Source organism: Crocuta crocuta, unplaced genomic scaffold, assembly GCF_008692635.1.
Source record: "Crocuta crocuta isolate KB4526 unplaced genomic scaffold, BGI_CrCroc_1.0 scaffold102, whole genome shotgun sequence".
Taxonomy (NCBI): Eukaryota; Metazoa; Chordata; class Mammalia; order Carnivora; family Hyaenidae; genus Crocuta; species Crocuta crocuta.
In genome coordinates, this window is record NW_027530019.1 from 5,969,341 (window position 1) to 5,985,116 (window position 15,776).

General features: G+C 40.3%; 1 protein-coding gene across 3 annotated transcripts in view; it reads right to left on the reverse strand.

The window, feature by feature from the left end:
- SLC12A1 (solute carrier family 12 member 1) overlaps nucleotides 1–15,776 on the reverse strand; it is a 98,754-nt gene that overhangs the window by 9,061 nt on the left and 73,917 nt on the right. For all 3 annotated transcript variants that reach the window (XM_077764326.1, XM_077764325.1, XM_077764327.1), the window contains exons 20-23: nucleotides 7,046–7,189; nucleotides 4,119–4,250; nucleotides 3,769–3,880; nucleotides 2,566–2,652 (exon numbers count right to left, since the gene is read on the reverse strand). In XM_077764326.1, the coding sequence (XP_077620452.1) occupies nucleotides 2,566–2,652; nucleotides 3,769–3,880; nucleotides 4,119–4,250; nucleotides 7,046–7,189 (475 nt within the window). The remainder of the gene's footprint in view (nucleotides 1–2,565; nucleotides 2,653–3,768; nucleotides 3,881–4,118; nucleotides 4,251–7,045; nucleotides 7,190–15,776) is intronic.

The window sequence follows — 15,776 nt, forward strand, 5'->3', positions numbered from 1 at the left end:
CAGGATGGTGAAGATATGTAAGAAACACCAAATTAAAATGGCGTCTAAAATCAAACTTAAGATAGCAGGACGAAAACAAATATGCCCGGTCCTTTGTTTCTTACTACTCTCCATAATGTTTGCTTCCGGAAAAGAGAAAAAACATGGCACAAAGTTCAGGATGTCTAGACTATGATGGGCACTCAAAGAATGCCATTAGTGGAAGAGGTACATTGACGTTCTTCATGGGAGGACAGATAGGACAGGCATGCAGGGGGTGACCACGGCAGCTGGGCAGAGACTAGCATGAGAAAGGGAAAGAAACAAGGACTCGTGTAGAGAAAACCAGACTGATGGGTATAGAGGCAAAGGTATAGGAACAAATTAACCAGTAAGCACAGATAGTCCTTAGCTATAGCTAAGACAAACAACAGCAAGAGGAATTTGGCTACAAGAAATAGATGACTAATTTGTGCCCAGCACTGAGCCAGGGCCTCTGGAAAATCCAAAGGCAGTAGGGGACACTGTGACTACCCTCCAGACAAGAGTAAATGGCCCTATGCTTGCAGAGCCCTGGCAGGCTCTGGGCTGTTGCAAAGCAGCACATGCTAGGAAATCACTGTATCTGCTGTGTTATGAAATAGAATGCATTTCCACCAGTTAGAGACGGAAGATGAGCCTGTTTGATCACATCACTGCAAATGCCAAGAGGCGATGACTTAGGAATTAAAATTCTTCAAATGAAATGTGGGAGGTTACCAGATATTACCATGAGAACCCAGTTCATATGAAAGTTAATTACAGTTACCAAGGAGAATTATAAACTCTATTCTTAATTTTTCCTAAGTATTTAGAGCTGTAAAAATAGAGGAATATAAGACATTAGTGTATACATGATATGAAGACATATTCCATGGTAATAACCCAAATGAACTCTGTCATTTATAGCTTTCTTATCACAATTAAGACATTTTGGGGGCACAGGGGTGGCCCAGTCAGTTAATCATCAGACTCTTGGTTTCAGCTTCAGGTCATGATCTTGAGGTTCATGTGTTCAAACCCCACATTGGGCTCTATGCTGGCAGTCTAGAGCCTCCTTGGGATTCTCTCTCTGCCCCTTCTCACTTCTCTCTCTTTCTTCTCTCTCTCAAAATAAATAAACTTTTTTTAAAAAGGTGTTTTATAAAACCATTTTAATTGACCCATAGCCTTAGAGAAATCATGAATAGACTCAAATAACATGAAGTTCAAGGTTGTTTAGTCAATAAGAATGCATTTTACATCTGGATGTTTTTCTGTTAGTTATTAAGCTCATCCAGGATAACAATGAATCAAAAGAAGGGAAGGGCAATAAGACTGGAGTGTGGAACTGGAACCCATCAAGAACTGCAGGCAAAGGGAGAAATGACTGACCGTCAACAGAAATGAGAAGAGGTCTAACAGGCCACCGAGAACCTAAGCTATACTGAGATCTTCGTGTCCCTTTGTAGTCTCAACCTTGAAGGCCCCGCTCCGCACCAAATTAAATGTGTCAAATTGCATACAGATGTTGATGTTGGGGCACCTGGGTGGCTCTGTCGGTTGAGCATCTGACTCTTGATTTTGGTTCCCGTCATGATCTTGCAGTTTGTGGGCTTGAGCCCCACGTCACTGCACTGAGCTGAGCCTGCTTGGGATTCTCTCTCTCTGCCCCTCCCCCATGTGCATGTGCATGTGTTTTCAATCTTTCTCTCTCAAAATAAATAAATAAACTTAAAAAAATTTTAATTGCATCCAGATGTAATAGTAAATGTGATTCTGGACTGTAAATAGTTGAAAACGTTTTATAACTGCTAAATTATCACTAGGTAGTTTATTCAGTATCAGCTATAATTTCCAGACAATTTTCTTCCACCTCTGGGAACTCCTGTGGAAATCTAACCTACAGACTGTTTTCAAATCCTGTGGACTTGACAGATTTAACAATTAACAAGGGTTAAAATGATGTCATGATCTGAAGACATTTGAACAGTTATTTCAATCCCATCATTTAAAAATTTTGGAGCCAATTTCCTTGCCAGGCTTCAGTTTTAGAGGACCTCCTCCCCCCACCCCACTACCAAATTTCATAGCTTGACTTGCTGGGTCCTTAGTGCCTGAAAGTGAAAACGGCCAGAGGGTCCTTTCTGTCATTTTGCCAAGAAGACTCAACCTGTTTGGATCTTTTCTATCAGAGCTCCCCCCGCAGGCTGCCCCACCAGGAATTTTACAAGAGGAAAGCTTGCCTGGAATGCTCCATCCAAAATCGTCTGAGTTTCTGCTTCCTGCTACTCTTAGCACCACAGAAAGCAAGAACAGGAAGGGCAGTTCTAAAATGCTACCCAACCCGTGTTTCAACAGTTCTCCCTCTCAAGCTCAACATAAAACCTTTTCCTTCTGTTAGAGTTTATTTGATAGCTCGGCATGATTATTTGAAGTCCTTTTTTATTAGATCTTAGCTGGCAGTCACCACAGTGAATAGATAACATCTCTACCCCTTAATAATAAACACAGAAGAAAATGAGAGAGTAGCAGGGGTAAACATGGATCTTGTTAAATGTTTCATACCTCTCTTTGTTTGGCTTAATGTTGATGTCACCAATGATATGGATATCTGCAAATTTTATTCTAAATTTGCTCAGAAGGGAAGCCATTCTGAAAATATAAGAGAGAATTAGTTTAACTATTTTCAGTCAAAGAGGTTTGTGTGTAAGGTATCACAAGCAGTCATGTCTTATTTCAGCCTCACTTTAGACAAAGGCTGTGGTCAGTGTTTGATTGTCATTGCAGTGTATTAAATGTGGACCACACGATTCCACTGAAGGCCAAGAGAAATTCATGCAGGGGCAAACCCTGGAAATAGAAAATCCAACTCAGCATTCTTGGTCTAGGTAAGACAATATAGAGCCGTACATGCTTCCTTATCATTTGGGAAAAAAGGGGACAAGTTTTAATATTACTGTTATTACCTTGCTGATTTTTGTAGTTACTGACCTGTAACTATAAGGGCTATCTGGAAGGCTATCTGTAAGGGCTCAGGATGCAGTCCTACCATAAGGGACCAAGGGCTGCTCAAGGTCACTCTTCAGATTTTCACCAGAGACCTTTGGATGCACCATGGTCTCAATATGCTTGTTGCCTCCACAGCCACATGTCAGCTCTCTGTGACTAAATTAGTGACCAGGCTGCGAACTTACATGGTGGGCACTTATTTATTTTTTTAAATCAAAGAGTTTTCAACAGTTATTCATTTAAACAACAGACAAGAAAGTAGGGACTCAGATACGTGCAGTGACTGTGACATAGTTTTGCAGCTTGTTGGTGGCAGGGCTGGAACACGGGTTGGATTCAGTCCTTGAGTTCTATTTTAAGCGTACTGTGCTATAATGACCACCACAAATCAACAGATTTGACCCGCCCCCAAGAAACTGTTGAACACAAATTCCTTCGGGCTTTTCATTTCTTATATACATTTATTAGTCAAACCAAACAAACAATATACAAGATAATGATACTCTCGCTCAAGACTAGAAATGAGACGTGTGTCAAATTCCCTTTTGAAAGCATTTGTGACAGGGGATCAAGGGACATGAAGACAGTGATTATAAAATGTATGCAATTTATCGACCAGAAATCCAAGTAGACAGGCCTACTACAGTGGCTTTACCTTTAAATCTGTTGTGCCTCAAAAGCGCTTAAAGTTCTTAAAATTAAAGCATTAAAACAAGAAACATCCCCAGTGTTCTAACACGAGAGTGATGAGTTACTCACGCAATTTTTTCTTCTTCAATGCGGTTGATCTTCCCTCCAACATAGATCCTTAATTTACAGTCTTTCCATTTTTTTCTGAGAGTCAAGATATAGGGGATAAGGAGTGTTAACCCTGAAGAAAGAGTAAATTATGACAGAAAGTATGAGCATATCTCACTGAAAGGAAATGAATAGCCTTATATCTTTATTCATTCCCACATTTGTTGCTCCTAAATAATTTAAAGTCTCTGGAAAACACTAAAATATTATTCTTAAATTGATATCGTTTTCATATACCTTCCCATGCAGTTTGTTAAATTTATCAACACAGTAATTCTGCTCCCTAGTGTATATTCTGGAATTGTTTTTACCTCCATCGTCAAACAACCACCACACATCAATTGTGCCTTTTCCTTGCTTCTTTTTAAACTGGGTGCTGGCTTCCACCAGTTTCTGGTTGAACTCCCCCACATGCATCGACTGGATTGTGCTCATGCTGCTGTCTGTAATGAAAGAAAAAGTCATATACCTATCGGTCTTTTGAAGAAAGAAGCAAAATAACTTGCCAATAGATCTGTTCAGGAAAAAAGAGGAAGGGTCATGAATTTGTAAGTGTTTTTTATACTTACAGGTAAACGGCAAGCTATGAAAAGGGGAGATAAAGGTGAAGTCCCACAATAATTTAGATCACCTTCAATAGTTCAAAAATATATGGTATTGGTTTTGCGATTACATTTTTCATTATAAAGCAGTGGATTATTTTCAAGTCCAAATCTCCAGGGTAGAGTTTCTTATTTAGACAGGTCACAATGCTAAGTTATCTGATGCACTAGCCCAAATATCCTCAGTTTTCAAGATTTCAGATAGAACTCAATCATATTTTCAAATTTACTTGAAAGTAGAAAATGTGGTGATTGGTTTTCTAGAGATAGACAATAGAATCAGAAGTATTCCTTCATTAGAGCATTCAGTGAGTACAATTGGTATAAATTCCACGAACGCCTGCATTATGAAGGTGGCTAGGGACCAAATGCATCTTGACTCTATGACCCTTTGGAAACTAATGTCAGCCTGACTTGTTCCTCTGTTTTCAAGGAGACTTGTGAAGCTAAGGGAAAGCCGTGGAGCTCCCTGAATCTCTATGAATGAGATGAAGAAGGCCAGGAAATACAGAAAGACAAAATTCCTTTACTGGAATTATAGATAAGGGTGCACATAAAACACTTAAAAATGTTTTTGATGCACTTTCCACTCTACCAAGGATACACTGAAAGTCCACTAGGGAAGGAGGCCAGTGTTTGATTTGAGCAGGACCTCACTCCTATTTGCCAGTAGAGGTTTCCGTTGCTACACTGTATATATTATTTCTCATTTCCATGTCTTTTAAAGTTGTGACTTTATTGCTCTATTTCAAAGAGATGATGTCAGCCAAGTGCTTAGAGTCAGGCTGACAGCTGCTTCCGAGCCTCCTCTCTGATCTGAGAGGTTCTGAAGATGCTTGTTCTGTCTTTTGCTGCTTCCAGGTTTGGGGCCTGTCAGTTCTGAAGCAATTATCTTACATTGCTTCTATCTCCCTAGGACTGCTGAGGGAGAAAGTAAGTATCTTTACAAAATGGACCAAACTCCGCCCCCACTTACATGCAAATCAAAGCATCCAGAGGACTCTTGCATTAATGCCTGGAGGTAGGGTTTGTCCTGATCTAGAACTCAAAAGAGTTGTCAACCAACAAGAGCCCAGAGCAGTGAAGGGGGCCTACTTAAAAGTTGTGTTTGAAATTTTAGGTGCTGGAAATAAAACACAACATTATTTGGCTTTTCTGAGCAATGAGACATGTTGACTTTCAGAGGAGTACCTCTTTGCCAAAAGATTTGTGATGCAGAAACAGGCTTCCAGAATAAATAATAAGTCCCTTCTCATCAATAAGAATATTGGTGCTTCCCTCCTCTCCCATCAGCTAAAGAATAGTATTGGGCTATGACTTCTGAATTTTCCATTGCTTTTCCAGACAGTAACTAACGTTGAAAAACTGAATGGTAGAGCAGATTCAATGAATAGTTAACATGTCTCATGAATAAACCAAATAACTGAAAAGGAAAGAAGATAGTTGGCATCTAGATGGTCTTATTCTAATATTTACATTCTGAAAGTCCTGATATACCTCCAGCTTGAGATTCAAACATATTATTTTCCGAGACAATGTCATGTTAAGGTGCACAATATATAATAGGCTTTCCTATAGCCCATGGAATATTCCAGAAACTCGAGGGTACTTCTACTATTTGAAGGGGGGGCAATGTTTATATTTCATGTTATTCTATGTAAATATATAAAAATATTGTGTTATGGGTAAAATTTTGTCCTTGGGCTACAGTAGGAAAATGAGCAAACAGGACCAAACTTTTTCCAGGGTATTAGAAGCCCTCATTGAAGGCCCAGAAGCCTGCTAAGATGCAATTTGGATCTTTCTATTTGATTTGAAAACCCTCCCAGAGAAATGATCTTTTCTGAGCCTCATACCAAGTGACTTCAGGTAAGTATAGGATTATTTGTGTACGTTAACATTATAATTTCCTACCAGCAGAGGCCGCTATGGACCTCATTAAACTCAAACCCACAGTGTTTCTGGAAAGAAAGCAATTTTCTATTTTCAAAAAAGTCATATATTTGAATCACCTGTTTATAAATTTTACAAAAAGTTCTCATTCTGTGGTCTTCCATTCCTGCGGTGCACACTGGACATTCAGAGGTAAGTGTACTTCTCAGCTGAAACTTCAGGTAATTGGTATTAAGGTACTTCCTAGTTCAGAACTCTGGGTTGTGATAAATAAAGATGGTTGCCTTTCTGAAATTAGAGTTCTAGCTGGATCCCCTATTTACCTGTACTTGTCAACTTTAAGTCTCCTTAAATGTCTGCAAGGGGTGTGTGTGTGTGTGTGTGTGTGTGTGTGTGTCTACAGATAAACCCATTTGGGTATTGGTTCTTAAAGTTTCTAGTTCCCTTTCCATTTTAACTACGAAACGTCTACTTTATGGCACTCAAATCTGCTTCAGCACTTTAGGACTCCCAAACCAAATATTATTATTTTAAAATTAATAGATGGTACAAAGGGCTCAATGTTATTGATGAATGACAACAACTTCTACATTTTGTCTGTGCTATTGTCTTGAAAGAAATGTCTTTCAGTCCTTAGCTACACTCAATGACCCCAACATCTTAGATGCTGACTTCTGACCCCTATAGATACTCAAGCAGTGGCTCATTTCATACTCTTTCTGGTAAATTTTAAAAGTACTTACCTTTCTTAGGCGTTGGCTTAGTAATGTTCAACTTGCTAGCTTTTTTAAACAAGCCTCGGATGCCTCCGCTTCCTTCTTCACATTCGTTATCTTTGATAGTGGCTTCCAAAGCCAGCCTCTCCTGTTCTAATTTCTCTAATTCATCTAGTAAAAGAAAACAAAAATCACTTACTTAGCTCCGTGACAAAGTTTCTGGGAGCAATCTAATAGACTATTTTAATATAAAAGCCATGTGTATGCAATACAATTAACATCATATGATTTTTCCAAATGATTAAAAGGTAATGTATATCAGTAAATTATATTCAGAAAGAATAACTAGCTTGGAAAAATAGCTCTACATGTTGTTATAATACACGAAGTCACTAGGTTTTTATTTGTGAAGGCAAGGGAGGCTATTTAATGACATCTTTATTCACTTCTGGCAAAAACCAAAAAGCCAGATCCACTGTCCATAAGATCTTGTACACTGTACACCACTGATTTACTGACCTAAACTACTGCATCAGATATTTTACAAGCAGAGGTGACAAAATTACCAAAGCGTACTGGTATATCAGGCACACGACAATGCCTCCTGAATTGCAACATAAAACTAGACAGCAAGAATTAAGGAAAGGTAACCTTATATACAGGCTTATATGGGCTCTGAACAGAAAATACAGTGAAAAATATCCACGAACAATTCTTTCTGATAGGCAAAATGCTTTCTGGAATGAGTGACCAAAGTGAAAGAAAGAAAAGCTGAGGTTTCTGTGCGCCTGAGTTCAAATTGCTCAGAAGGGTCTCACAACACTCTGGACCAAGAGTCCAGCTGTGCAGCTTCCTGTCCAGGGCTTAGACCCACTATCCAAGCTTTGACGTTGCATCTGGCTGCCTTTTATCTTTTCTGGATTCTGCTTGTGACGAATAATTCCTAGCTCCTATGTTATGCCCTGCGTGCCTCTCTGACCTCCACCTCCACTGGGTCAGGGTGAATAAGACTTTAAAAGCAGTCATGGGGGGCGCCTGGGTGGCTTAGTCAGTTAAGCGTCCGACTTTCGCTTAGGTCATGATCTCGCGGTTCGTGGGTTCGAGCCCCGCGTCGGGCTCTGTGCTGACTGCCAGCTCAGAGCCTGGAGCCTGTTTCAGAGTCTGTATCTCCCTCTCTCTCTGACCCTCCCCTGCTCACGCTGTCTCTCTCTCTCTCTCTCCTAGAAATAAATTTAAAAAATATATTTTAAAAGCAGTCATGGGACAGTGCTTAAAGAATGATGGGCATTCTTGCTTACAGTAGGCAAGTGGCCTCTTGTCAGATCCCCCCATCTCCTTGCTTGCTGAGAACACAGCCTTAGAAAGTGAGCAGTGTTCTGAGGAACAGAGTAGAAAACTTAGATTCGGTGTTACAAAACACTGGTAGGACTTCGGTAAATGTCAACCGTTGGAACCTTGTTACCTTATCTATCTGGGAAGCGAAGCTATACAAACTCTAGATTTATCAATTATGTACTAACTAAATCTGTCAGGACAGTCACATCCCTAGACGGTGCTGTTATTCAGCTGCACAGAATTGTCTGGCCTCTTTCCAGGTCTTAGCAATTAATCTTTTGCCAGTGGCATGAGATTTAAGGTCAAATCACCCATGTGATTTCCCCAAAGCTTCAAAGGTTCTCAAGATCAGCAGCTATAGAAAATCTGAGAAATTAGACTGATGGTATTAAAGCTCAGACAGGAGTTGCTTACCCCTGACTTTCAAAAGGTGAACACAAGCTGCATTGCACCGGAGGTCATGACCGATTACAGCTGTGCTGTTGGCTTTATGTGACATTAAGCAAGTCATTGACTTTTCCTATGCCTCTGATTTCCTATCTGTGAAATGGAAAATTGTAACCCTTCCCCTTTCCCACTCTTCCAGCTTTGCGAGAAGAATAAACAATGGTTTCTGCATGGTGCTTTGTAGCTCCTTAAAGACCAAAGCAACGAGCGTGCTCTATAGGCAGTGTATTTATGCAACTTCTGGAAATGGTCTTAGTCGTGCAAAGCAAATTGAGTATTTTGAGAAGCCTGGGAGTTATTTTAGCAGTTACCATTTATTGCGCACTCTTTGGGTGCCAGGGATTGTGCTTCGCATTATTCCTTCCCAAATGCCTCTTGAGATAGTTGTTGCTATTATTATCCTCGTTTTGTAGATGAAGAGACTGAGGCTCAGAAAGGTTAAGTGATTGGTCTGATGTCACCCAGAAAATAACAGGGTTCAAATGCAAAGAGGCCTGCTTGACTCCAAATCCCGCACGTTTCCCTCTATGACGACCTCTTGTTTTTTGCTCATTACTGTATTTCAGATGTGTTCCTTTAACCTCCAACTCTTCATTGTCAGGCGAACCTGAACACTCTCAAGCACGTGGTGTAATGCCAGGTTAACTGCCCTACACTATGGTCCCTCAAACGTACCATTTAAAGGGAGGACCTTAAAGATACAGGTACATATGACAGGCTACCCCAGAGCAGCAGTAACAGCAGCATCCCTACCCTGGGTAATGGCACCCTAGCTATCATCTACCATTTGGGGTGCTGTAGGGGTCATCTGCGGGGCCGCCTACCCTTTGAAGTAGTCTGGAAGGTGAATATTTGTGAGCGTCTTTGGGGGCAACTACCGGGGCCACGCTGGGGAAGGGTTTCTTTGGCTCTACTTTTTTGGCAGGCTCCAGCACACCCGGTGATCAGGCACTAGCTGCCACGTTCTTTGTCCTCTAGTTTGGACAAAGGAGGGAAAAAGATAAATCCTCCTTTGTAACAGAGTCAGATGGCTGAGTGAACTGGGAGCCACTCCAACTATTTGCTCAAAGGTATGTACACAGCCCATCCCGGACGGAGCAAACTGCAAAATCCCAGGCCTCCGAGCCAAAACCAGACTTTGCTTGAATGCGTCCGATTCAGCAGTCCCCTCGAAGACAACAGACAGAGGCCAACAGAGAGAGTCTGTTCTAAGGGCTAAAATCTGCTTGCTTGGCCATCTTGGATTTTCAGATCCAGGCAGCAGTCTGCTCCTTTGCACAGTGACTTTGCAAATTCTTATTAGAGTTAATTCTTAATTATTCACTTCATAGGTGATCTAAGGCCACCTCCTGTGCAGTCCATCCTTTTCTAATTTCAGAGCTAAGCAGAAGTGACGGTTTGATGATCTGTTCTGAATTATCTATTTGGTGTACAGCTTGCCTCTGTTTGCATGCGAGTCGAAAGTAGACTTCGTCAAACATTTCAACAAGAGTACTGGCCAGCTGACTTGTGGAAGTCAGTGTACCGTGTACCACTGGCCGTGTACCACTGGCCACAAGGCGGGGAGCCAAGGGACTATGAATGGAGAAATATAAACGGATTTCCACGAGCATGAAAATAAAAATTACTCCTTCCTTCACAACTGCATCTGTGATGTTCAGGATTCACAAAGCCCTATCCGCATAATCTTTTATTTGATCCCAACACCAGTACAGGGATTAGGCAGAGCTAGTGGCATTCTCCCCATTTTACTGGGAGGGAAACTTGGGCTAGGATAGTTCAAGGTTGCATGCTGGTGATGCGAGCCTCTTGCTTCTAATTCTAGCTCCCTTCTTAGTATCCTTCCTCAGCAATAGGCCCTGACTGCCAATAGCTGCCTGTTGAAGAAATCTACAGTCTGCATTTTGTTTTTTGTTTTTTTTAGAGAAACCATCCCTAAATCTCCCAATTAAGGACAAGTTTTTAATGCTCTATATTTCCATGATACTCTGCTTCAAATTTTATTCCAGTAGCCATAACTGTGTGACCTGGAATAGAGTTTTAAGATACGCTTTTTTTTTTTATGCCCTCTAGACTGCAGATTCCTGGAGGGTGGCTTATTTCATACTTCATCACCTCCATTTATTGAGAGTTTATTTTGTGCCAGGTACTATGCCAAGCACTCTGCAGCCATAATATCCTTTAATCCAAAACAATACATCTGTGAGCTAGGTGTTATAATTACTTCCATCTGAAAGTGTGAAAAGTGGGACACAGAGAAGGTGAGTCATTTGACTAAGGTTACACAGCCAGAAAGTGTCAAGCTGGGATTTGAACCCATGCCCAACTGATTGCAAAGTCTGTGCTTAGACTTCACATACTGCCTCTCACATTCCTTAGCTGTGCTCAACCCTCCCTGCTAGTGCCCACCACCATGGTAAACACTCAAAAATAGTTCACTAGAATAAAAGAACAAGTCAATGCTATTCAACACGGTTCAATACAGCTGAAAGTATCTCAATATGGAAAGCAAACAAGTGAATAGTGGTCAGGGATGAGCGTGTGTAAAGAACTATGTGGAGGGAGGGGGTACAAAAGGCAATGTCGAAAAGAAGTGGGGTTAATGCCATATACAGAGTTATCGAGGACCTAATAGGAGCTGTTGGCACAAACCAGGCTGGAATGTGACAGAAGGTAGAGCAGGCAGGACTGATCAGAAGAATGAGAGACAAGGAAATGGATCCTAGCCTTAGAAAGGAAATTTCCTTGGAAATGGGATTTGAATCTTCCATAACAGATAATTCTATAGTCTATCACAATTTATAAAACCACAATGTGCACGCGCAAGTGCACTCATGAGAAAGAGAGAGAGAGAAAAAGAGCCTGCCTTTCTCTCATTCCAAGATTGAGAGAGTTCCTGAGGTTCTAATGACAGAAGAAAAAGCTTAGACCTTTCTGTTCTCTCACTTGGGTGGTTTTCAAACCAATTGCTCAGACACAGCCCCAAACAGTTCTCATGGAGAGCACAAAGAGTGACCCTGTTCCATGTCTTCATGCACATGCCCAAACCCCTTGAACAGTAGTTACTCATTTTCAAGTCCTTTAGAAACTGATTGTATGATAGCCAACCAGACTGACTATAGTTTGAAATTCAGTTTAGTTGTCAGCTTCCCTCAAAGGTTCTATCCCCAGTCTTTNTTTTTTTTTAATAAAAATGTTTTCGGACATAAGCATGAGTCTACACATTACGATTCACTTTGAATCTCAAGGATGGAGAACAATCAATTATCTGACAGCAGAAAAGGGAGCAGGGAAACCCACTTAGGAATTGCATTGCCTCCCACTTCACAGCATCCTTTCTCTTTATTAATTATTAAATTACGATTCTTTCCTTGGTCAATCAACTCAAAGCTGTAAATGCTCGCATGAATCAACGTGACTTAGCCCAGATGAAGTCTCATTGAATTGAAGGCAGGAAGCAATCCTGCAGTGGTCGTCTTCCAATCAAGTAATTATTTACCACCCTGCCATCTGTCTTTATTTTGCTAAGCTACTCCGTCAGACACGGCAGAATCTCCGTGCTCTGAGATGGTCATAAATCGTGTAGTACTTACATGGAGCACTTGACCGCAATATATTGCGAATCACGTTTCATCATTTTATTCCTACCAGTACAATTTGGACTCTTTGTTGTAGTTGGCAAACTTGCTAAATACCCCTGGGAAGCGAACAATATGAAATATTGCAGTTTTTGTGTTGTCAGGCAGTAAATTAATTTATTAAGAGAAACTATCAGCCATCAGTATTGGATGAGTTGCTGCAGTGTACAAGTTAGAATGTTATGAGCATCGATCTTATTTATATAAAAAAGTTATTCTCCTCACATAAGCCTGTGACACAGTATAGAAATAATTGTCATTAGCTGGTAAATTACCTATAAAGCTGATTTCTATTCACTGCTTTATTAACTACAGTATATGGGCACTCTGAATTGCTAATATTTCCTTTAAATTATAATCTGTGATGACACCATGGTGCCTGTGTTGGAAAAGCTATGATGATAATCATTAACATAGTGTAATGCAATACTTAAGATTTATCAGGCTCTTATTAAGCCCTATATTACAGTATAATATAATGAAACACAAGCTTATTTCTTCCAATTCAAAATCTAATATGAGGGTGGTGTCATAAATTACATAAACTTCAAAACAATGCATGGAAATGTGGCATAAAGTTAATTTCTATCATTATGCTGTTGTTTTTCTGCATGCTCTTCATGTATTTGTATAACACTTTTTTGTTTACCCTAGATAATTGGTACTTATAATTATTTTATTGGCATCCAACTGTATTTCCCTTTCTTGACTAAGAAGCAGAAATATTTCAAACATCAGAGTTGATATAAATTGGACACATCCCTTGGGAAATTAAGAGGGTATGTAGTTCACTGCCATGATTCTTTCAGAAATACTACAAAATTTGCTGGCTGTATTGCCTCACAGGACTAAATTGATGGTGCCTTTTGGTGGATGGGGCAGGAAGGGATGGGAGTGATATTTTCCAGCTATATCACCTCTTTCAGCTTGAGGAGATGAAAATAACATACAAAGCAAATGTGTAATCTTAGTCAGTGTCCTCTCTAGATCTCCTTCTTAAAAGGTAGACTGGCAGTTTCCAACAGATACAGGTTTGAATCTTACCTCTACCAATTGCTAGCCTTGTGAATCTTGGGTAAACCTCAATTTATTAGCTGTTCAAGGGGGGCAAAGATAGTACCTTCTTCAAAGGGTCTTGGGGATGACAGATGTTATAATATATCTGAACATGAGGCATAACATGCTAAAAATGGTTCAGAGTGCCTGGCTGGCCTAGTAGAGCATAAGGCTCTCGATCTCGGGGTTGTGAGTTCAAGCCCCACGCTAGGCATGGAGCCTACTTTAAAAAAATGTTGGCTCTTATTGCTGCTAATGTATTAAGTTCTACTAGAAAAAATATAAATTAATTATGAACACTGAGTGAGAATTAGTATATCCTTCTGCAGTAAAAGATCCATAAAAGAAAATAGTGGTATTAAAAAGGAAGCCTGAGGGCACCTGGGTGGCTCAGTGGGTTAGGCTTTGGCTCAGGTCATGATCTCACGGTTTGTGGGTTCGAGCCCTGCATTGGGCTCTGTGCTGATAGCTAGCTTGGGGCCTGGAGCCTGTTTCAGATTCTGTGTCTCCCTTCTCTCTGACCCTCCCCTGCTCATGCTCTCTCTCTCTCTCTCTCTCAGAAATAAATAAAACATTTTAAAAAATTAAAAAAAAAAAAAAAAAAAAAAAAACACAACGCNCTCTCTCTCTCTCTCTCTCTCTCTCAGAAATAAATAAAACATTTTAAAAAATAAAAAAAAAAAAAAAAAAAGGAAGCCTGAAGGCACCAAAGAACTCTTTGCTACATTTTGCACAGGATAGATTCCCAGTTATATCTTTTAAAACTCTTCATACATAATCATAGAATATACATATCACACAATAGGTTCTCTATCCTATATAAACGCTTGATCTTCAATTTCTTCTTCTTTCTCCTTTTCCCTTATAATACACTGGAATGGCTGCATCAGGAAGTTCACCTAATCCTCTTACACTGCCTTCTGTTATAAGGGAGACAATCATACATGGCCAAATAGAATCTGGATCGTCAGGCACTGGCACTCTCAAATCCCTTGCAGGCTTTTCCTTCCTGCTGAATCAATCCAACAAAATCCTGATCCTCCTCTACCTGGAGACTAAATGCCATGAGAGAAAAATGACGCCACTAGAGAGCTTGCTCCACCCTGAAAGAGAATTTAGACCATTCTGCACGATCTTCCTCAATTTATCACTCTACCCTTACAAATCTACATACCTAATCATCATTCCTCAACCCTTTTGCTTTAATTTTAGCGGATGAAATGTTTTTTTTTGTTTGTTTGTTTCAGACCAGTTCTTCCATCCATGCCCTTACCTTGATTCATCCTATTCTTATTCCTTCAGGATCTTACTCCATGGGTAATCCCTTTTTTCACTTCCATCTTCAATCTCTCCCATTATCTTGGGCCCATTTCCCCAGTCTGAAAACATGACCCTCTCTTCCATTCTAAGGTTGATGGATTTTCCTCTGGTAAATCTCAATCTCATTCCTCTCCTTTGCATCCACATTTCTCAAAGTGGTGGGCCACATCCGTATTCTCTGCTTAGTCATCTCTGATTCTCTCCTCAACCCACTCCAACCCAGATCCTGCTAACACCACTCTACAGATATTATTCTCACGAAGATGATCTGTGCTGTGTCAATTGCATTTCATTCACAATATCACTGGTATTTCTTGCTGTATTTGACAATGCTGGTGATTCTTATTTTGAGCACTCTGTTCCCATGGCTTGACACCACAGATTCCTGGTGCCTTTATCTTTTTGAGCACTCGTTTCCTGCTCCTTCTTTGGGGTTTTTTTTTCCCTGTCCCTCAGGGCTCTCGACTACATGCACTCTTTGGATTATATTTTCCAGTGTCACTGTTTCAAGTTTTACCTGAACTATGATGTCTCCTATATCAATCCACTCATGTTGCCATAACACATACCACAGACTGGGTGTTTAAACAATAGACATTTACTTTCTCATAGTTCTGGAGACAAAAAGTCCAAGATAAAGGTGTTGGCAGGGTAGTTTCATTCTGATCCTCACTTCCTGGATTGTAGATGGCTGTTTTCTTCCTTTCCTCTGGGTTTGTCTGTGTCCTCATCTCTTTTCGTAAGGACACCAGTCATATTGGATTAAGGCCCACCCTAGTGATCTTATTTTATCTGACTTATCTCCTGAAAGATCCTATCTCTAAGTACAGTCACATTCTGAGAAATTAATTCACCACAGAACTCTGGGGGAACATAATTTAGCCCATAACATCTCCTAAATCTGCATCTCCAGCTCACACTTCTCCTTTAAGAACAGGACTGTCTAACTGCCTATTGGACAT